General features: G+C 44.4%; 1 protein-coding gene across 1 annotated transcript; it reads right to left on the reverse strand.

The window, feature by feature from the left end:
* Positions 1-4,723: 4,723 nt before the first annotated feature.
* On the reverse strand, positions 4,724-19,981 carry LOC135876633 (aldo-keto reductase family 1 member B1-like). Its single transcript, XM_065401913.1, has 10 exons — positions 19,916-19,981; positions 16,852-17,019; positions 15,246-15,362; positions 14,011-14,088; positions 12,565-12,687; positions 9,033-9,139; positions 8,716-8,797; positions 7,432-7,515; positions 5,666-5,748; positions 4,724-4,806 (listed from the first exon to the last, which is right to left on the reverse strand). Exons 1-10 carry the CDS (start codon positions 19,979-19,981, stop codon positions 4,764-4,766), a joined length of 951 nt encoding a protein of 316 aa, XP_065257985.1. The 3' UTR covers positions 4,724-4,763.
* Positions 19,982-22,224: the final 2,243 nt, after the last annotated feature.

Raw genomic sequence — 22,224 nt, forward strand, 5'->3', positions numbered from 1 at the left:
GGGTATAGAGGATCAAAAGTAGGTCACTTGTATAAAACATCGTAGTTTAATTTATGTAAAACTACCATCATTAAAAATTTAACACAGTTGGAGCTTAAATGACTGTACACTAAATCTTGCCATTCATCAGTGCCGTATATTAAGTCCACCTAACTACTCAAAGTGAAGTAAGCCTCTAATTATGGTGTTTAACTATCTCCCAAAGCTCCTATTTACAGATGTGGTGTTTGATTTGTATATAGTAAACACAATGCTATAAGTCAGCTTGGTTTGAATTTACATGCCATAAGGTTTAGCATTTACATCCTACTGTATATGGGTGGAATAAACTAGTTAACTGAAGTAGCCCTAAAATGCTTAACAGCTTTCTGCATTGGAACTACAGAGAACTCCTCCTTCATCACTATTTTTATTTGTAGCATGTTTTTTGTAGCAGCTGACTTTTTTTTTTAATTAGAGGGGAGAACATAATATTTCAATCCAAAGATGATCTCCCCTGCTTAGCTGAAACATCTTGTTTACATATTGAGATGCACTTGGCTATCTGTAGGGGGCAAAACTGTGCAAACAATGGCTGGCATTGTTTCTGAATTGTCATGTTTTTTGTCTTGGGTTTTTGTAAACACTTTTCTCTGAATCTTTCAAATACATTTGATAGCTGCAATAAAAATGACTTGTTCAAACAATATACTCTGAAACTGCACCAATAATAAATGGAATATTTCCATCAACAGTCCCTGTTTGTCTAATAATTTAGAATACATCATTTGTAAGTGGGACAGTGGTGTTTTGGCATACCGCTAATGCATTGCAAAAATGCAGCAGGGTGAAGCTCACAAATGTATCGGATGTGTACATATATAGTAGACTGACAATCTTCTAAACCTGTGATGTAAAAGGTCACTGGTTTCAGTTTGGATATTGTTGAATGAATCTCTTAGCAAAAACATCTGAAATGGAAAACTTATGATAGAAAGTAGCTGTTCTACTCCACTTCACAGATTCTAGGACTGGAAGGGACTTCAAGAGGTCATCAAATCCAGTCCCCTGCCCTCATGGCAGGACCAAATACTGTCTAGACCATCCCTGATAGACATTTATCTAACCTACTCTTAAATATCTCCAGAGATGGAGATTCCACAACCTCCCTAGGCAATTTATTCCAGTGTTTAACCACCCTGACAATTAGGAACTTTTTCCTAATGTCCAACCTAAACCTCCCTTGCTGCAGTTTAAGCCCATTGCTGCTGCTTCTATCCTTAGAGGCTAAGGTGAACAAATTTTCTCCCTCCTCCTTATGACACCCTTTTAGATACCTGAAAACTGCTATCATGTCTCCTCTGCCCTCTCTTTTCCAAACTAAACAAACCCAATTCTTTCAGCCTTCCTTCATAGGTCATGTTCTCAAGACCTTTAATCATTCTTGTTGTTCTTCTCTGGACCCTCTCCAATTTCTCCATCTTTCTTGAAATGTGGTGCCCAGAACTGGACACAATACTCCAGCTGAGGCCTAACCAGCACAGAGTAGAGCAGAAGAATGACTTCTTGTGTCTTGCTCACAACATACCTGTTAATACATCCCAGAATCATGTTTGCTTTTTTCCCCAATAAGTATTGATTTAGTTGTGCAGTTCCTTTCTATCTTGCTTTGAAAAGCATTTTGTATATGAAACAAGTTGTTCCTGCTTCAAAAATTGGGATCATGTCTGTATGTGTAGATGATACTTCTGAAGCCTAATGTGGCCCTTGCTACAGTAGATGAAGAATCAGTAAACTACAGAATTTTTCCTCTGTGACCTCAAGGTGCTCTCACACCTAATTTGATAAGCTCATAGCACAAACTCCAAATTCTAAGCAGGATCAAAAGAATGAGGTTCCCCCACTCTAGGGGGAATTTAGAGCAGGCACTCTGTCTTGAGAGTCACTGAAAAAAATGCCCTAATATGGTAACCAGAACACCTCACCTGTAAAGTAATAGTTCCTTCTTCATGGTCATGCTTTTATGGAGGAGGAGTGTGCTAGTCAGATTAAATTAACCAGACCCATAGGTTAATTGGGCAATTAATCTTATGTGGGGAAGTCATTTACCTCCATTCCTCCAAAAAGAAGCTAAAGGTTTAATTTGTGTATGTGAGATGACTATCAATGGCTAAATGTAGGGGAGGAGGTAAGTGAGCCCAGACAGACTGAAAAGCACTCTCCAATCCTTCAGGATTAAAATGATACTGTCATTTTAACTGGTGGTGCTGCTTACTCTGAGATTTGAGTAGGAGGCTGGTGTCCTGTATAGAAAAATTTTCCATGTGGAGTGCAGTGAGAGCTTGGGACAGATTTTGATCCCAGTTATAGTAGTGCAAGGAGAGCTTGTAGTAGCACAACCAGTCTCTTGCAATATGGGGTACTAGGTAACAAGTGACCCATAGTTGGAAAGGCACTAGAACAGGGGGCAGGCAAACTTTTTGGCCTGAGGGCTGCATTGGGTTTTGGAAATTGTATGGAGGGCTGGTTAGGGGAGGCTGTGCCTCCCCAAACAGCCAGGCATGGCCTGGCCCCTACCCCTGTCCCCCCTTGCTTCTCAGCCCCTGAATGCCCCCCTGGGACTCCTGCCCCATCCAACCCCCCCCCATTCCCTGATGGTCCCCCTGCCCCATCCACCCCCACACTCCCTGTCCCCTGACTGCCCCCTGCCACCCAATCCAACTCCCCCCAGGACTTCCCATTCCCCACCCTCTGACCACCCTGCCCACCCAACCACCACCCCAAACTCCCCTGCTTTCTATCCAACCCCCCCTGGAGCACTGGTGGAGGGGGATGTATGTTTGCCCTGGACCCATAACATTCTCCACACTTAGGATAGCTTTGTACTTATTCATGTTGAAGGTACAGGGTTCAAAACATGACTTGGTGAGGATAAGGAGGGCAAAGGGGATTTTTTCCTCTACAACTGTAACAAAAATAATCTAGGCAATTTCTCAACTACCTTTAGATTGTAAAGACAAGTACTCAAGTTAGCTATATCACCTACTCTTCCACAGTACCTATTGCCTCACAGCACACATGGGGGGTGGGGGTGGCAGAATTAAGGTTGCACAAGCAAGCTCTAACATTTTTACTTTACTTGGGTAATATTACTTGGAAGAAATGATTTAACACTAACAGACCCCGGTCATGGGGGGGCAGGATCAAACCTCAGGAGCTTAGTACATGAGCCTCTACTGCAGGAGCTAAAAGCCAACTGTTAGCTAAGGCTGTAGAGCAGACTCATTAATCTCCAAGTGGTCTTAGTGCCACTAGATGGGACAGGCCACCACATCCAGGAGGTGTGTAGGTTACAATGGCTCTTGCTAAGCTTCATTTACTGCAGGTAGCACCTCCTCGTGGAATAGCTAGCTAAAGACGATGGGCTCAGTAAACTTAAAATGATTATTGCTTCAACAACACCCAAACATCTCCATCGGGTTTTTTTTTTTAATCCTAATCTGTAGACGTGTCTGAGAAAACAGGTGTTGTCTGGCTCCTACCAATGCCATACAAAGCATTGCAGCCATTCTTCCGTTAGTCCTCAAATTATATTCTACTTTATGGACTTTACTTGCTTTAGGTCACCTGTGATCTAGTTAATGCACTAAGTATTTTGAAAAAAATTGCAAGTTTAGGGGGCTACATTCTACTCCAAATGTTTTAAAACATGCTTTATCCACATTTACCTAAAGGTTTATATTTTAGAGATCCAGGGCTTATCTAAAAAGTACTTCTGTGATAAATGAGCATTATGACAATCTAGCTTTGTGTCCAAGACTTCCACCACTACAAGACACTCTCCCATGCACACCCCACTGAGCCCAAAGCTCCTACAATTCCACTCACAGCAAAGATAGATTTCTTCCTCTCCCTTTATGCTAAGTTATACATGGATCAGGTTTGTCATAGAACCACTTCCACTGCTGAGCTAGTGTGTCAGGACCTCAAAGTGGGTCACAACCCCCTTTGAATGGGGTTGCCAGGGCTGGCTTAGATTTGCTGGGGCCTGGAACTACCCAGGGCTGAAGCCAAAGCCTGAGGACTGAGCTTGCAGGCCCCCTGCCTGGGGCTGAAGCCCTTGAGCTTCAGCTTTGGGCCCCAGCCCAGAGCAGTGGGGCTTGGGTAGGCTCAGCTTTAGTTCCCCCCTCCTAAGGTTGTGAAGTAATTTTTGTTGTCGGAAGGGCATCGCGCTGCAATGAAGGTGGAGAACCACTGCACTAGCCTACTGGTGCACCATTTAGTAAAGTGAACTCTTCACTCATTCAAATAATTGTACTCAGAATTGTATAATGTCTTAGATACAGTAGGCACAGGATAATTATTATCCAGCTGGAACAATAAGACAACAGGCATACAAGTAACTGTATAAAGAGTTACATAGTTAATACAGCATCCCTTAATACACTGACTTATTGTGCTAACCTACCTTAAACTCCTCCTCAAGTGACTAGATGGGAAATGGAGTTTAATATACCAGTAAACAAGAGGAATGAAAGTTAACTTTTTTTGGGGTAGTCTTGCAAAAAGCAGTACCTCGAACCCTTTGATAAAAAGGTAACCATCCAAAGGTGTTAAATATTTTTTGTTTAGCTTTTATATTCATTCCTTCCTCCTTCAACCCCTGTGTAGGATGGTAAAAGAAGGGCAGACAATAGTTGAAGGACACAATCAGTATAGAAGAACAAATCAGAGCAGAAGAGGCTCCAACTCTAATAGCCAGAGATGCCAAGGAAACAACAGCTTTAATAATCTTCTTCAAATGGATATTCCTTGTGATTGACAGCACTAAAAAAAAAAAAGTGGGTGTTACTGAGTATTCAAACTAACTATACATGTCCTTCTCTCAGGAAGACAGGTGAGTTTGATAGTGCATAGGTAGATGTTCACCAAGCAGGTCCCTACTGTAGGTATTAAAAGCATTCTGAACCTCCCAGCCATTCCTTCCATAGCACTTCTACCTTAGTCAGAGGAACATTGCTTGCTGGAGCAGTCATTAAATTTAGGTATTTGGAACATATGGACAAGACAGAGGGGACAGTACCTGCTAAAGAAATGATTATGTAGGGATTATCTTCCTCTTGACATCAGTCATTCCAAGGCCTGGTCTACATTACTGGGTTAGGTCAATGTAAGATGCCTTGTCTCAACCTTGCTGTGGAAGTGCCTTCACTTATGTCAGTGGGAGCCAAATTTAAGTGCCTCTCTCTGCCGATTTAACACCACCACCTCCCCAAGCAGTGTACATGGACGATCAATGTAATTACGTCAATGCAGTGTCAGTGTAGACACACTCCATTGCCTTTGTTGACTGTTACTGACTTTCAAGAGCCATGTCCCACACTGACAATACAAGCGCTGCTAGGGAGGATGCGCAGTGCTGACAGAGTCAAGTATGCACACACACAAGCAATTTAATAGCCACTGCAGTGGCTGTATGCTGACATAACCTATATTGACATAATTTTGTAGTGTAGACAGAGTCTAAGGTTTGTCTAATTACCCAAAGCCCACGATTTAAAATCTGGGGTCCTGCCTGCTTTCCCTTCCTCAAGGAGAGCGAGACCCTACCTTGCCTTTAAAAGCAATAGTAAGCAATGAGTGGGATTTTTGGCATTCTGTAGGATTCAGAAGAAAAGCAACCTACTTGAGCATTTCAACAATCCTCCAATTCCTGTTAAGGCTGAGGATGGTTTCTATCTCCTCATTAGTCAATTCAAAGTCAAACACCTGAAAGGAAAGTGTTTTCAGTTAGGTCTGTAAGCAGCTGGAAATTAAATGCACCTAAAGTAAAGATAAGGCAGCTATGCCTCAGAGCTGGGGTGAATTGTACCATATTGGGTGACCAAAAATTCCACTGAAGCATAATTACACCAGTTACCCTCACTTCAGATAGAGTGGAATACTTAGCACTAGGACACACACACACACACACACACACACACACACACACACACACACACACACACACACACACACACACACACACACACTCTCTCTCTCTCTCTCTCTCTCTCATCTGTAACTGCTCATATGACAGGCTTCCAGAAGTTGGACCCAGAACAACTAAAAGGACGTCCAATGACTTCGGCAACATGCAATGGAAAGAGACACCTTAGATTCTAAGGCCAGAGTACCTCTTTACTCCCATGAGTATTTCCACTGAAGTCAGTGGGCTGCTGGGTGAGCAGGTCTAGTCCAAGAAGGATGACTTGTGTGGCACCTACTCACTTATTGTCCCACTGACTTCCAGGGCAGTCCTCAGGCGAGTAACTTATCTCCACTGGGAGAAAGAGGCTTGCAGGCAGACTGTGGCCCCTTAGCAAAGTTATGCAGTTTTCCTCTCAGAGTTTACATGATCAGACCCATCGCCTGCTAAGATTTGCTGGGATTTCCCCTCCCTTTTTATAAATATAAACATTGAAATCAGGATAGCAGTCCCCCAACAGTGATCAGTGCTAGATGCTTCAGAAGAAGGTGCAAGGAAGCCAATGGTGGAAAATTAGGGAATAACCTTCCCCTAGAAGACTTCTTTTCAATTCCCATCAATTATTGGTAGCATTATACCCCAAAGCATAAGTGATTATGGTGCTAATGCATTTTTAGCCTGTCCTGTACAACTGATGATGTTTTAGGCAGCCAGAATGCTTGAGCCTACTAAGGTTTTGGTGTCAAGGATGTGTTGTGGCACTGCATTCCACCGTTAATTTATGCATGGTATAAGTTATGCCTGCCATGTTCTTGTATTAGATGCTCGTTCCAACTGATCTTTATTATATCAACCATTGTAGTGCCATAATAGCCCTTTTTAAGTCCTCTCCTCTCTAAACTAAATAGGCCTAATCTTTTCACACATTTGTCCATGTGTGTTTTTACATCTACTCATATTAAATTACTTAAAGATAATGCATCCCAGTGGGTAGAGCACAGATCTATTCCCAGCTCTGCCACTGGCCTGCTGGGTGACCTGGGGCAAGTCACTTCACCACCCTCAGTTTCCCCATCTATAAACAGGTGGATAATGAGTCTGACCACTCTTGCAAAGCATTTTGAGATCTACTGCTGAAAAGCACAATATAAGAAGTAGGTATTAAATTAGGTTTAACTCTAGCTGCGTAAGAGTAGAATTAAAGCTTAAAATTAAGAGACTTGGAAATGTGGTATGACAAATAAGATGTGAGAGTTTAATTCACTTTGCTCCTGGTTTTAAATTTAACAAAAATGCAAGTCCACTTTAATTTTCACTCACAGCATGAACACACAACTAAAAATGGAGTACTGAATGCTGAAATATTGAAGGATCTTTCCACCTCTCTGCCCCTTCTCTTGCTCCCATCAAATGTAATATGGGTTAATGAGAAAATATGAAGATGTAATGGATAGGTGTAGCAATAGTCTTATTTGAAACCTTACCTTAAAGTTCTCCTCAATACGGTGTGGTTTGTCAGACTTGGGAATGACTGCCACATTCCTCTGGATATGAAACCGGATCAGAACCTGAGAGTAAAGAACAGGAATTCTGATGACACTGAAGCTACCAGTCACTAGTAGAGCTGGTCAAGGGCTTTTTGGAGGGTTTTTTGGGTGGGGGGTGGGGGGGGGTGTATTGTTCTAAATAAGTTTTCTAGAAATGTAGCACTTTTTTTTCCCCTGGGGTTACAAACCAATTCCAGTTTCTGCAAATGTATTCATTGTTCAGAAGTATTCCTCAGGTGGTTTGTGCAAACAAATTGCATCCTGTAGTGTGTTTGCAAGCTGCTCAAGTTAACTATGAATTATTTGCAATGTCATTGTTTCTGCTCCCTGCTCGGGTAAGAAGTTTTTGGAAAAGAGGATGTCCTCAGTGACCCCATGGCCTGTGTTATACAGGGGTTCAGATGATCATAGAGACCCCTTCTGGTCTTCAGAACTGAACGAGGAACAGCTAAGACTCCCAGCTTTGACATCTTCAACAGACAAAAAGGGATGAAGTTTTCAGGAAGCATTTGGGGGGGGGGGGGCGGGGGGGAATTCACCCTGTTTTTCAAGCTACTTTATGATTGGTGCCTGACAACTACTGACTGCGTGTGAGTGTGAGGATCGGTCTGAAGAGTCATTCGCTCAAACATTCTTACGAGCAAAAAAAACAAAACAAAACAAAAAAACAAACAAACACACATTTGTAAGAGTGTTTGTGAACAAATACTAAGAAGTACAAACATTGTCAAACTGAGCAGCCATGAGAAATTTTCCTCAACTGTTCACAAACATTGAATTCTGGAAAACAAACACCTGCTAGCTTTAGTCAATAGCGAAACACTGAGGCGTCCACGAAAAATAATTTAGCCGGATCAAAGTTTCATAGGGTGATTTGGCTGAAGCACATTTGATTTTTTCCACAGCCCCTTTCATCATTAAGTTCATATGATCAACATGGCACTTTCTGGAGGGCACCCAAAGGCCCATCTCTAAGGCTGGTCAGCAATAATCTGTGCTAATGAAAGGCACTCCCTGTTCCTTGCCAAGTCCTTCCTGTTCCCAGACTGAACTGTTTGTTCTGACAATCCCTCTCCTTCAAAACTGAGGTACATTTAAAATAAGACATTCTAAAGAGTCACTGTGTAAAGACGGCAGAGTATCTGTGGAAGAGTGCAATGTTGGTGCAAGGCAATTTATTATAAAGGAGGCAACATACACGGTGCTGTGACTCCAATGTACCTGAGCAGAGGTTTTGCTGTGTTTAACAGCAATCTCTTTAATCTTAGGGTTCTCTAGAAGAGTAGGGTCCCCTGGCTTGGCCCTATAAAAAGAAAAAAAAAAGGGGGGGGGGGAAGGATAAGAATTGTCAGTAGGTTAATGGTAGACTACCATCCCTTGCAGGATACAGGATATATTTCACAGGAGGATTTGCAATATAGCAACAGAAATACATATCAATTGTAACTGCATTGGTCATTCAACTTTCTTCAATGATTTGAGAGAGACATACATACTCTAAAATGCTTCCAAGAAGAGAGGCTGCCAAGCATTCTTACCATGGCCTGTCAGGAGAGCCAAGGGGACTGTATGCGGTCACAGAGATCCCTTTGGATTGGCAATAATTAATCAGCTTCTCCTGGGTGAGGTATGGGTGGCACTCAATCTGCAGGCACAAGGACACAGGTTCACCCAGTGGCAGACTGTACTGCTAGCGCTCCTGTGCTCCAGAGAATACAGACCCTATGATTACCTTTGAAGCCATTTGTATGCCTATGGTATAAAGAAGTCTTGCAGAACATCCCACACACTAAAAATCTACGTGCCTTGCTGTTGATTATTATTTGCACTACAGTAGCATCTAGAGCAGCAGTTCTCAAACTGTGGGTCGGGACCCCAAAGTGCGTCACAACCCCTTTTTAATGGGGTCGCCAGGGCTGGCATTAGACTTGCTGGGGCCTGATGCCAAAGCCCAAGCCCCTCCGCCTAGGGCCGAAGGCAAAGCCCAAGGGCTTCAGCCCTGGGTGGCAGGTCTCAGGTTATAGGCCCCCAACTGGGGCTGAAGCCCTTGGGCTTCGGCTTTGGCCCCCCATGCCTGGGCAGCAGGGCTCAGGCTTAATCTCAGGCCCTCCCACCTGGGACTGCGGGACTCGAGCGGGCTCAGGCTTCGGTCCCCATTCCTGGGATCATGTAATAATTTTTGTTGTCAGAAGGGGGTTGCGGTGCAATGAAGTTTGAGAACCCCGGACTAGAGGCCTGAACCTATATCAGAGCCACACGGTGCTAGGTTCTGTACAACATAGTGACAGTCTCTGCCCTGAAGCGCTTCCAGTCCAAATAGACAAGATACACAAAGTACTATTATCCCCATCTGTAAAATGGGGAAACAAGGGTAAGTGACTTGCCCAAGGTCATGAAGGAAGTCTGTAGCAGACCAGGGTCTATGAAGTCACTATTCAGTGAATTAACCACAAAATTGTTCTTCCTTCTTTTATCATGATGATGAAAACCTGATAATAGTCTACTTGCCCATCACACAAAAGTTACTCTCCCATGGTGAGTAGCATTTTGCTAGGGCAGGTACTCATGTAATGCTTTAATGCTTTGTATATGGGCAACGTGGCAGAGTAATTGTCGTCATAGAAACCGGAACTTGGCGATTTCCCAACTTGTTGTTTTAACGCCTTAAATTTACATTAATATAGTTCTGAATCTCCTTTCATATACTGATTGCACATTCAAATAATGCAGCCTGTAAAGCATGCATATACTTCTACAAGAGCAGTGCATCATTTTAAAGTATTTCTTAGGCCAGGTCTACACTACCGCGGTAGTTCGACGGCTGGCAATCGAAGTTCCGGGTTCGATTTATCGCGTCTGGTCTGGACGCGATAAATCGATCCCGGAAGCGCTCGCCGTCGACTGCGGTACTCCAGCTCGGCGAGAGGAGTACCGCGGAGTCGACGGGGAGCCTGCCTGCCGCGTGTGGACCGCGGTAAGTTCGAACTAAGGTATGTCGACTTCAGCTACGTTATTCACGTAGCTGAAGTTGCGTACCTTAGTTCGAATTTGGGGGTTAGTGTAGACCAGGCCTTAGATTGTAAATACTTCAGGGCAGAATCCGTGTCTTTTTAGGGTATATGTAATGCACCCACCACAGTGGGAACCTAATCCTGATTGGGACGTTTGGGTACTCCAGCTACATAATATTAGACAACAATATTATTAAAAAACTGTTTTAAAGCAATTTGTTTTAAGTTAATGTTTAAAAAAGGTGTTAGGCAAAGTGAAACGGCTTATTATGCTCCATAAATAAAGAGCCAAATGGAGTAGTTATCAAATCCTTTATCCTGCCTTCTGAAGTCACAGGAAACTGGCTGAGCAAGACCCCACCATACGTTCAAAGGTAAAAAGGAAAAGTCTTTGGCCTGATCATGCCAGGTCTTACCTCCTGCAGATAGTCCCATTGATGTCAATGGCACTGTTCACGTGAGTATGGATTCCCATGTTTATTCATGCTTATAGATTATGCTGCAGGAGCTGGTGTTAACTTTGCCAGTTGAACGTGCCATCTCAACGGTCATACAACTTTATGGTTACAATGCTGTGTCTACAAATACAGCCCCTCCACCCCTACGCTTAGACCATGCTAAAGTTACACATTCAGCCAAAGGAGTCATTTAATAAAGCCGTAAACACTTGGGGGGGGCGGGAGGAATTATATGGGAACCCTTCCCAATCATACTGCAGAACTATGACATGACACAAGGATAACAATAAAATTAGAGGTATAGCTTTAAGACTCTGAAACGCTCATGAATGCTATTGCCCAGTGTACTGCATTAAGCAGAGGAACTTTCATCAGCCATAGTTTAAAGCCAGAAATCTGTTTTTTTTTTTTTTTTTTTTGGGGGGGGGGGGGTGTTTGGCACCTTGGAAAAAAACTGCACAAGTCAGGGAAAAATATAAATCAACTCTAGTGGGCTTAAATCTATGGGTATATTTTGTAGGCTCAAATGTATCATAGTGTTCTTGAACTCCTTGATGTTTAAGACATCTGTCATGGACTGGCTGGCCCTTTAAAGGGGAGTTGGGTTCTGCCTTGTCTGTGAGGTAGCAGTTAACTCCCTGATTATCTTGATCTGGTGACTTAATTACAACTATCGATCCCAGCTGTGAGTGAAAGGGTCCGAGAGAACTACACAGGCCAGAGGAGAACTCAGTTAAGGGAGCTTCCTGTTGGTAGGCAGGGCTGCCCAGAGGAGTCAGGGGGCCTGGGGCAAAGCAATTTCGGGGGCCCCTTCCATAAAAAAAAGTTGCAATACTATATTCTCGTGGGGGCCCCTGTAGGGCCTGGGGCAAACTGCCCCACTTGCCCCCCCCCTCTGGGCAGCCCTGTTGGTAGGAAGGGCTGGATGAAGGCAGGTTGAAGTAGGAAGGTCCCTGGGAGAAGAGGCAGTGAGGAAACCTGCTGCAAAGAAGAGCCTTCCGGGGAAAAGTCCTGGGTAGCAGTGCTCAGCTTACAAAACATAGAACGCCACAGAGTCTGAAAGTAGGGCAAAGGGAGGGAACTGCAGCATCGCCCAAAAGGGGCAGAACTACCATTTGTTTAGATGTTTATTTGGATTTTCAGTTTGTCCTTTCATTACCTGGAAAGGGACAACACTTAAGAGGTAACTGGGCTGGGCCACAGAAGATGCAGACAGAAACAGATCAGGCCATTGCAGGGCCAAAGTGACCACCAGAGGGTGCTAGAGATGAAGACCCCTGCAATGCCAGGCTCGGATACCTGGCTGTGCGATGATGAGGAGTGAAACCGCTTACAGCATTTCATGGGGTTGTGAAAGGTTCTATATTCTGCACATGCTGCTACGAGGTGTATCAGGTGAGTCTAGATACCACGTGACTACTGTGATGCAAGTTAGGATTGTCATTCAACAGTAATGCCCACTCACTGAACTGCAACGTCAACAGACGTTCCTGAGTTTTCAGTATTTTGCTGAATTCCAAATTCCTTAAGTTTAGTGCAAGCATATGTAGCCCAGCCTTTACACTACGTTCAGCAGAAACCTGCAGGAATAAATACCTTACCTGGTTGTTGGCAGGCTTGAATTTTAAACCAGGTTTAGTTAAGATTCTCTCAATCTGTTTGTGGTTAAAGTTGGAGATTCCAATGGCTTTCACCAGACCTGCATCCACCAGCTCTTCCATAGCCTAAGGGGACAAAGTAATCCAGTCATTTTCAGGAGCTAGTACTACTGCCATTTTAGCCTTTTTCCTTTACCACATTAACTGATAAACCAATAAGGAGGTCAGACTAGAGCAGGGGTGGGCAAACTTTTTGGCCCGAGGGCCACATCTGGGTATGGAAATTGTATGGCGGGCCATGAATACTCACAAAATTGGGGGTTGGGGTGCAGGAGGGGGTGAGGGCTCTGGCTGGGGCCAGAAATGAGGAGTTCAGGGTGCGGGAGGGTGCTCTGGGCTGGGATCGAGGAGTTCGGAGAGTAGAAGAGGGATTAGGGCTGGGGCAAGGGGTGGGGCGCAGGAGGGGGTCGGGGTGCAGGCTCCGGGTGGCGCTTACCTCAAGCAGCTCCCAGAAGCAGCGGCATGTCCCCATTCGGCTCCTACACGGAGGCGCAGACAGGCGGCTCTGCACACTGCCCTGTCCACAGATGCCGCCCCTGCTATGGGGGGTAGCGCTTGGGTGGGGGCAGTGTGCGGAGCCCCCTCGCTGCCCCTACACGTAGGAGCCAGAGGGGGGACATGCTGGCTGCTTCTGGGAGCCACGCAGAGTGGGGCAAGTCCCTGACCACGCTCCCCAGCTGGAGTGCTGGAGCGGGGCAAGCCCCGGACCCCACTTCCCAACGGGAGTTTGAGGGCCAGATTAAAACGTCTGGAGGGCCGGATGCAGCCCCCGGGACGTAGTTTGCCCACCCCTGGGCTAGATGATCTAGTGGTCACGTCTGGCCTTAAAATCTTTGCATCTATGAATTAACTGTTCACATTAAGCATGTCTGTTCCCCAGAGTCCGTCCCACCATCACATCCAGCCCAGCCCACCCTTTCCTCATGAGAGCCAAACCTCATCCTTTTAGGACACTGTCTTTTTATGCCATCTTATAGGAGCAAAGAGCTAAATAAATCACTCCGTTTTTGACCTGACAAGTAAGAGACATGAAGAGCACAGACCTGAGCCTCAAGCTACACAGGTAGGTGATCACATTGTTCTTTTCCACAATGCTCAGCCTGCCATTATGGGGAAAATGGCAGTCTCAGAGCCACTACACCTCCTAGACTGTGGGTAACAGCAACAGACATAGAATCATGCCACCCAAATGGAATAAGGGGTAGATAGCTCTGAATAAAGAACATTTGGAAACCTTGAATTCCTAGTAATGCAAAGACCCTGTGAGCAGCCCAGAGCAGAATACATCTCTCCAAACCCTAATATGAACAACACTGCAGCCCCCACCATTACAGGCATGCAGCCTTCTGCTCAACTTCTGGTGCGTAAGCACAAAGAGGGAATTTTTACCTCCCACGTGTCCAGAATATCAGTGTTACTGGGGACAATCATACCGTTGTCATCTACAGGATGCGCCTCCTCACCAGCCTGTCATATCAAGACAGAAAGTTTAAAGAGATTTGTTTTCAGAGCTGGAATACCCAAATTCTACCAGCAAGACAAAATGGATACATAGGCCCCAATTCAACAAGGAACTTAAGCACATGCAAAACTTTAAATCAATGCGCTTAAAATTATGCACATATTTAAGTACCTTGCTGAATCAGGGCCATACTGCATATGGTGACTTGAATTGGGGCTAATAGAGGGGAAATAGTAACCTTTGTTCAAGTAATTAGCTTAATAAATCTAAAGAGAGGAGAGGGAAGTCCCTCATTCTTTATGTAACAAGTTTCATTCCAGCCCTGGTATTCATTCCAAAAAACTATGGTTAATTCTGTGACTTGCTTCATCTTCCACTGATAATCACTCTAAATAGACAAATAATAAAGAACATAAGAATGGCCATACTGGGTCAGACCAAAGGTCCATCTAGCTCAGCATCCTGTCTTCTGACAGTGGCCAATGCCAAATGCCCCAGAGGGAATGAACAGAACAGGTAATCACCAAGTGATCCACGCCCTGTCGCCCATTCCAGGCTTCTGGCAAACAGAGGCTAGGGACACCACCCCTGCCCATCCTGGCTAATAGCCATTGACGGACCTATCCTCCATGAACTTATCTTGTTCTTTCTCCCAAACAGGAATTCACACAACACTGCCCCTGCAGCTGAAGAAGCCTAGATGTGAAATGCCCTACTCTAAACCCATGCATTCTATGTTGTAAAGTCACAGTTCGGCTATTCCTTAGAGAGAGAAAAGTATAGTATGCAGCCACCAGAACTCCTAAAGAGCTAATTGACAGCTAAATACCCATATGCACGGGAGTATAGCCTTGCTTTTGCCATGTAGGTGACCTGCATAGGAGCACTTGTTGGTTGCTACCAAAGTCTCAGGAGGCTTGGATGCTGTGGAAGCAACATCTATAGATGCCTCCTCCTCATCTTCACCCCTCTTCTGCCAGAGAAGTGGCCTCACGTTTCTCTATATAATGTAACATTTAGATGAATAAAGCATGGCAAAGAGGCATTCCAGAAGGAGGCTAGTCCTCCTTGGCTGACTAGATGGTGGCCATGGCCTAGCATCTGAGCACTCAAGGATTCTCTCAGGATGATGAGGAGAAAAGAACTAGAGGAGGCTCACTACCTTGAATCCCATAGGAAAATGAATAAGGTAGAGGTCCAGGTAGTCCAGTTTCAGTGCAGCAAGACTTTTCTGGCATGCCCCCTTCACAAGGGATCGCTCATGAAACGTGCACCACAGCTGGAAGGAGAAAACCACGCACGACAGTTACTCTGAAACCTTACAGAATCCCCCTGAGGGAGAGAGGCTATCTACTAGAAACAGATCTGAGAGCATCACCCCTTCTGCTTCCATGGCTTATGCCAAAGACAGATCGATGTGTCTTGCTGCTAAAATTGTAAGTCGCAGATTAAAATAGAGCCCAAACTCAAAATACGGTATTAGCACAAAGCAACTAGAATTTGTATTTATAAAAAGGGATTGACAGAATAAAGTTTCCTGCCATGTGACCCCCAGATGGGAAAAACTGCATGTATTTTGGCAATTCCACATTTCCAAGGTGATTAAAGTTGTCAGTATGGCCTATTGATTTTTATAACCTAATTCCAAAGCTCAGATACAAGGAGAGAATTGTCATATGGTATTTGGAAACTTCAATAAGCCACACATCACTGTCCTGAACCCAAACTAGAGCTGGTTGTAACTTGTCTTTTATTTAAATATTTTGATGGAAAAAACTGGCTTTTGACCAAAATTAAAAGTTGAGAAAAATGTTATTTTGGTCAAAATTTCCATTTTTTTTTAAAATTGAAAAACTAGACACAAAAAATTCCTAATAACAATGTCCATCTTCTAGTAAGATGTTTTTGGTTTTTTACCACACTCTAACCTTCCCCACCTCAAAAGACCCCAAAACAAAACAAAAATAACCAACATTTTATTTGTTTTGTTGACAAACTGAATTTTCTCCAGAAAATTAAAATACAAATACCCACAAATTTCCTGCTCTACTAAAAACTGGTTTTAGGCAGAGGAACAAATTCAGAGAGGAGCGCAGAGGTGATCTAAGTTGGTTTAGCTCATATGTCAGTGGGCCAGAAGAGAAAAGTAGAGCAATTAAGGCAATTAACTAGAAAAGTAAAAGTTAAAATAGGCCCCCAACTTTAATTTACAGCTTATTCAAGGTTTTCATTGCATTGCATTTCATTTAATTCGTTCCAATAATTTAGGCTTCCTTACACATCAGTAAGTAGGTCTTAAAAAAAAAAAAAAAAGTTAACTTAAGCATTGCCTCTGAATTTGACCTAGAGACTTTAATTTCTTGTTTTTCCTACCATGCTTCTTGGGGGAAAAGCCTTAAAATAGCAAAGACTCAAAATTTGCAGATCAGGAGAAATTAATATGATCATGGTGTACACGCTACCCTTCTCTGAGTTGTCAATATGTTCCCAGGAGGGTTCTTCTCCCATTGCAAATAATGGATGAATTTTATGGAAGATCCTGTTCCAGACAACAGAATTACAGGAATCCCATTTTCCTTGCTTTTACCCCTCTCCCTGCCTTGCTAGAAAGACAGAAGCATAAAACTGACAGCAGGGGTGAAGAGGACTATTCCCTCGGTCATTTTACCCCTAGAGCATGGGCTGTCTGTTGAGCTCCATCTCTCTCCATGTAACTAACTGATTTGCCCCATCACCCCATGATACAATTCCTGTAGCCAGGGTTGTACCTTACTGACAACAAAAAGATCTTCCCGTTTCACAACCCCTTCCTTGATTTTCTGCTGGATCCCATCCCCTATTTCACTCTCATTCTTGTACAAATAGGCACAGTCGAAGTGGCGGTATCCAACATCGATGGCAAACTTCACTGCATCTTCCACCTTCCCTGGAGGAGCCTGAAAACAAAATGAACACCTGTAAAACACCAACATTTCCAGATAGGAGAGTGGCTCAAACTGACCATAGAGGGGGTGTGCTAATCCAATGGCATGCAAACTAGATCAGACTAATCACCATTTTGAATGTGCTTCTGTACCTGGGAATTTTTCCTGTGATCTGTATTTATACTGAGCATAAAACTACTCAGGGTTTTGTGGTATGGGATGGAATCCAGAGGAAAGTGTGAAACACAAAGCAAGAGTGATTCAGAGAACCCCAGTTGGAAGGGTCATTTTCTAGTTTGAAAACAGCATTGGATTCCTGGCTCTGTAGCTATATCCAGTATTATATGTAGGCTACACAACCACCGTCAGATCTATGTATGGGGGTAGCTCTTGCCTACCTGCCCCTCCCTCTACCTTCTCCGACCTCCCCCCTACACACACACACCCCAACCAGGATAGCTTTGTGGGGACACCCCTTTGCTACTACAAGCCTAGCCCAGATCAGCCACCCTCCCTATCAGTTGGGACAACTTTTGGGGGGGAGGTTGCTCCTTTAAGTACCTCCACAACCCTCTCCCCACATGCACTACCAGGTAGCAGAAGCCTAAGATGGTACTGTGTCTAGCACTAGTCCTGCTTGCAAGATGGAATCTTGCAAAAATACTATTCCCGATTTCCCACAGTCTATGCACATGTTCCTGGAGTCATGGGAGTGAAAGGTGGTTGGGGGAGGACTTGCCTAACAGCTCTGTCTTCTGGATGCACAACGTTGATATTTTTATTAGTTGCATTGGAGTTAATGGGCGCTGTGTGGCCGAATTCCCTAGATGGCTTTGAAACCCTCAAATCCAAATGCTGCTGGGCCTCTTTGGTTATTTGCTCCCCAATTGTGTAACTTTGTATAATATATGCTATGGGCCAGATAAATGATACATATGAAAAGACTATTCAATGCTGTACTTTTTTTTTTTTACTGCAAGTGCATAAAGACTGCCCTTGGAATGGATGAGAAGGTAGAAAGATTTTTTTTCTCTGTCCTCACTTCAAATTTTGTCTAGTCAAATTTGAAATCAACAGACGTGGCAAGAGCTCTACACATTTCAGGATCAAACGCAGAAGAAACGAGTTCTCCTTTAGCTCAGTCAATAACTCTGCCTCTTTGACCTGCAGAGATTCATTCAGTTTCTTGCTGGAATGGATTCCTTACAAATAAAACACTGTTATTTGATAAAATTAACCAGATGGTATAGGTTATCTATTCTGTATTATTCACAGAAAGAATGGCAGTTAGTTATTGTTACCACAATATACCTATGCCATAGCTCTTTTTATAATCTCTAAGACATGTATTTTCAAGCTTCTTCATAGCACAGACCACATTTTAATACAGAGATTCTCTTGGGGACACTCCCCTCGCCTCACAAGCTTTGCAATCATATGGATCAATCTCCTTTCCCACTGGCTACTTCATAATCACCCTGTGGTAAACAGCACTTGCTTAAGTAGAAGGTGAACACTAGGAAAGTCTGTAATATTTTAAACTTCTTTTAGCATGACCCAGCAGGTGGAACGAGGACTATGTGTGCCCACTGCCCAGCCAGTTATCCACAGCGCACAGCTTGAGAACCTCTGCTCTACATGTCGATAAGTTATGCAGCTAAAAGTAACAGATGCTGGGCAGAGATAATAGAATTCAAAAACTCTGAATGTTCCTACAGCAATGTTAACTTTGTCTCTGCATTAGTGTACATCTGAAGAGGATCTTTCGTCACATGAACACGCAACACTGAGTAGTGCAGAATATTGGCCATCAATACAATATAATAAGGAGAAACTGCAACTATTTTCCTATAACTATGAGCTCTTTTTTACTGTGCATAAAACTGTTCTAAAACAATGTACACACTGGGTGATCTTTGCTTGTTCTCTGTGTGATTACATTGCCAGCTTTAACATTGTTTTAATAGATTTTTGTACATAAACACACTCCCCTGGTAAGAGCGATTCTTGTAATTGCAGTCCCAATTTGTCACCATGAAAGCAAGTGACATCATAAACCCTGGACTGAAGGGAAAAAACGGAATTAAAAAGGAGGAAGGGCTCCATTTATACAGAAAGGATGAGTTTCTTTTCTCAATTACATCACTGTAAATTCAGAATAACTCCATCAATGCCAACAGAGCTATTATGGATTTAAACTGGTGTGACTGAACTCAGAAATTGACCTACATTCTGCACTTGGGATCTAAAGATCAAGAAAGAAATACCAAGAATGCCAGTTGTCATGCCTTCATAGAATCTAAGGCCAGAAAGCACCATTATAATCAACTTTGTTTGTATTTAAGTAAAATACATCCCAAAATTTGCTACCGGGGGCCAGGGACCCTTTGAAAACCCGAATTTTTAAAGAGTCTTTCAAGTAGATGTGTTGTCTCACTGCTGGCTACATTTTAGTCTTAAACCAACATTTTATGTTCACAAGTAGCTGCAGAATCCAAGCATCTAGAACAAAGCCCAATTCCTACAACTGCTGCTCATTAGCCTTTTATTGACATTGTTAGAAAAGCAGCTGAAACGCTGCTGGGCTCCTAAATCCATATAAGGGCCAGGCATTGAGCGCGAGAAAACCAAACGCCTACCAGGAAATTGGACTTCACAATGACATCCAGATCTTGCTAGCAACATAAACAAAAATAGCTTGCAAAAGGGTAACTAACTGGCCTCTGGCATTGCAGGAAGCCCCGAGGGAAAGAAACTCCTGCCTTTTGCACAGACACAGCTGGAAACTTTGGCCGCATTTGTAAAAGGAGAAACAAACGCGAAGAGCCGAGCGCTTCCTGAGGCAGAGAGCAGCTGCAATGTACCCGGCGTGCCAGACCCTGGATCCCGTCCCACCCTTTGCAATTACCTGCCAGGTGCCTAGCCCCAGGATGGGCATCTTGGCCTTAGTGCTCAGTTGCATGTAGGTCGCCATAATTCCCGCTCTCCGATGCGCTGTGGAGCACACCCCCGGGCCCTGCTCCGGCTGAGCCGCTTTAAGAGGTCTGGCCACGCCTCAACCGCCGGGAGTGAGGGGCATTAGCTGCGTTGTGCGGACCCCGTCAGTCTAGCGGGCGAGCAGCGCCTTGTATCGCTGTGTCAGCGTGGAAGGGCTGAGGCAGCTGTCCCCTCTCTCCACGTGGTATGTTCTGTCCTGCTCAGGGTTTGTCTTTATTTCAGGAATAGGGTAACCAGGGTCTTAAAAAAAAATGGTCTCCTCCTAAATCCGTATTTCAGTAAATGAACAAGTAGCCTAATTATTCTAAAGCTTTGAGCATGCAGCAGTTCCCAAGGGTGAGTTGTGGGCCCTGAACATCTCTGAAAATCAGGCCCCACGTGTCTCACACTAGGCCCCCGAAGTTGGCAAGCAAGGTGCCAAGTCTAAAAATATGCATCTTAGTTGCTCTGTGCCTCATTTTCCCATCTGTAAAATAGGGAAGAGCCTTACCTGCCTGAATAGGCTATTGTGAAGCTCAGTTAATTAATGTTTCTGAAGTGCTCTGACATCGTAGGATGGAAGCAGCAATAGAAATGTTATTGAACTGCACGTTCAGATCACAATGTGTGTTCTAGGGCTTTGTGTTCCAGGACTCCATCCCTATTTATGAAAGATCTTTGGGTAAAAAGTCATATCTAACACTGACCTATTATATGGGGGTTGGCCAAACTTACTGACCCTCTGAGTCCCATATGACACTTCAGAAGTTTGAGAGCTGGGAGGCACCTGTCGGGGCTTGGGGCCTCAGCCCCGTGGGGAGGGGGTTTCAGGGACTCAATCCCAGGCCCCAGCAGGTGTACCCTGTGGGGCTGAAGCCCGGAGATCCCCTTCCTCCAGAGGTGACATGTAGGCAGGCATATGGGGTCACATCCCCCCCCCAATTTTTGCTGTCCCTTCTTGGTCACATGGTGTAGCCGGGCCCCCTCCCTGCACGGCAGCTGCTGGAGCTGGCAAACTGGGAGCTGTGGGTATGGGGAGAGGTAGCGGCAAACAGCTGGGAGCTGCAGGACCAGATGCTGCTTTTGCTGTTCTCTCTGGAGGAAGCTAAAGCAGAGGCCCCTCCCTGCAGCTCCCAGTAGTTTACTGCTGCCTCTCCATGTGGAACTAACACCTTGGTGCTGCAGGGAGGGGTGCTGAGGGTAAGGGATATGCTTGGGGGTGGGCATGACTCAAGCTGTTGGGGGAGGTGAACCTTTAAATTGTTTCCCCAGTCTCTGGCAGAAGCCCCTATCCCCACCACCTTGCTGCAGGGCAGAAGCCCCAATCTCTCCCACCCCCAGTCTAGTTCACGATAAAAGCATGATAATTCTCAAAATATTTTTGTGGACCAATTAAATTTCTTTCATACTGAGACAGAACTGTTATTTTGTACTGAACACACTTTAGGCAAACACACTTGAGTCACTGTATCCATTGATCTTTAGCACACACTCTAGATCTGAAGAGCCAGGCGCTCAAACAATATCAGCAAAATAATTTTAGATACAGGTAAATGTGTGTGTGTGTTTCCAGGCCTTTGAAGAAATTTGCTCAGTTAGAATCAAACAGCTGATAAAAGGGCTGAAATATTTATCTTTTATCCTAGTAAATGTCAAGTCTGCCTTTTGCTCACAAAGGTATTCATTAAAAGGGTCTCATTTGTACATATTGATCATACTAAGTCCACCTAAGGTCAGGCTTTTCTATAAAACCTACCATGTGCTCCTTGCTTCCACAGGATTTTTGCCAAGCAGCCTGAAGACACCGGTTTGGCACATGGAACTAAAGTATCAACCGCTGTCCACAAGGTGTGCCAAAAGATCTAGAAGGGGTTTAAATCACATTTTGCCTACAGGTTTTTAAATCACATTTTGCTTTTGCCAAAAGAAAGAGGCCTCCTTTGCCTCTGGGGTCATATCATCTGTCCTTCAGAGCTTTGACACTTGGGGTATGTCTACACTGCAGCTAGGACGAGTCTCCCAGCCTGGGTAGACAGACTTTTGAGCAGGGGTGAAAGTAATTTAAATGACTTACCAGTATGCAGGGCGGCCAGGGTCCTGGGCAAGGCGGGGGTCGGGGCGGGGGCAGCTCTGGGCTCCTAGAAGGGGCGGGCCTCGGACGGAAGAGGAGGGGCTGGGGCCAAAATCCCTCCGGCAGCCCTTCAGTGCTGCCCGGGGCTTCGATGGCGATTTAAAGGGCCT

Source organism: Emys orbicularis, chromosome 1, assembly GCF_028017835.1.
Source record: "Emys orbicularis isolate rEmyOrb1 chromosome 1, rEmyOrb1.hap1, whole genome shotgun sequence".
In the NCBI taxonomy this organism is placed as follows: Eukaryota; Metazoa; Chordata; order Testudines; family Emydidae; genus Emys; species Emys orbicularis.

What these genes read in the sequence shown, in the direction of transcription:
- LOC135876633 (XM_065401913.1), bottom strand. Translation starts at nt 19,981, where the DNA reads ATGGCGACCTACATGCAACTGAGCACTAAGGCCAAGATGCCCATCCTG. An exon ending in ATTTTCCTATGGGATTCAAG is followed by an intron (nt 14,089 to 15,245) that starts GTAGTGAGCCTC and finishes TTGATATGACAG; the next exon opens with GCTGGTGAGGAGGCGCATCC. An exon ending in AGGATTGTTGAAATGCTCAA is followed by an intron (nt 4,807 to 5,665) that starts GTAGGTTGCTTT and finishes TTTTTTTTTTAG; the next exon opens with TGCTGTCAATCACAAGGAAT.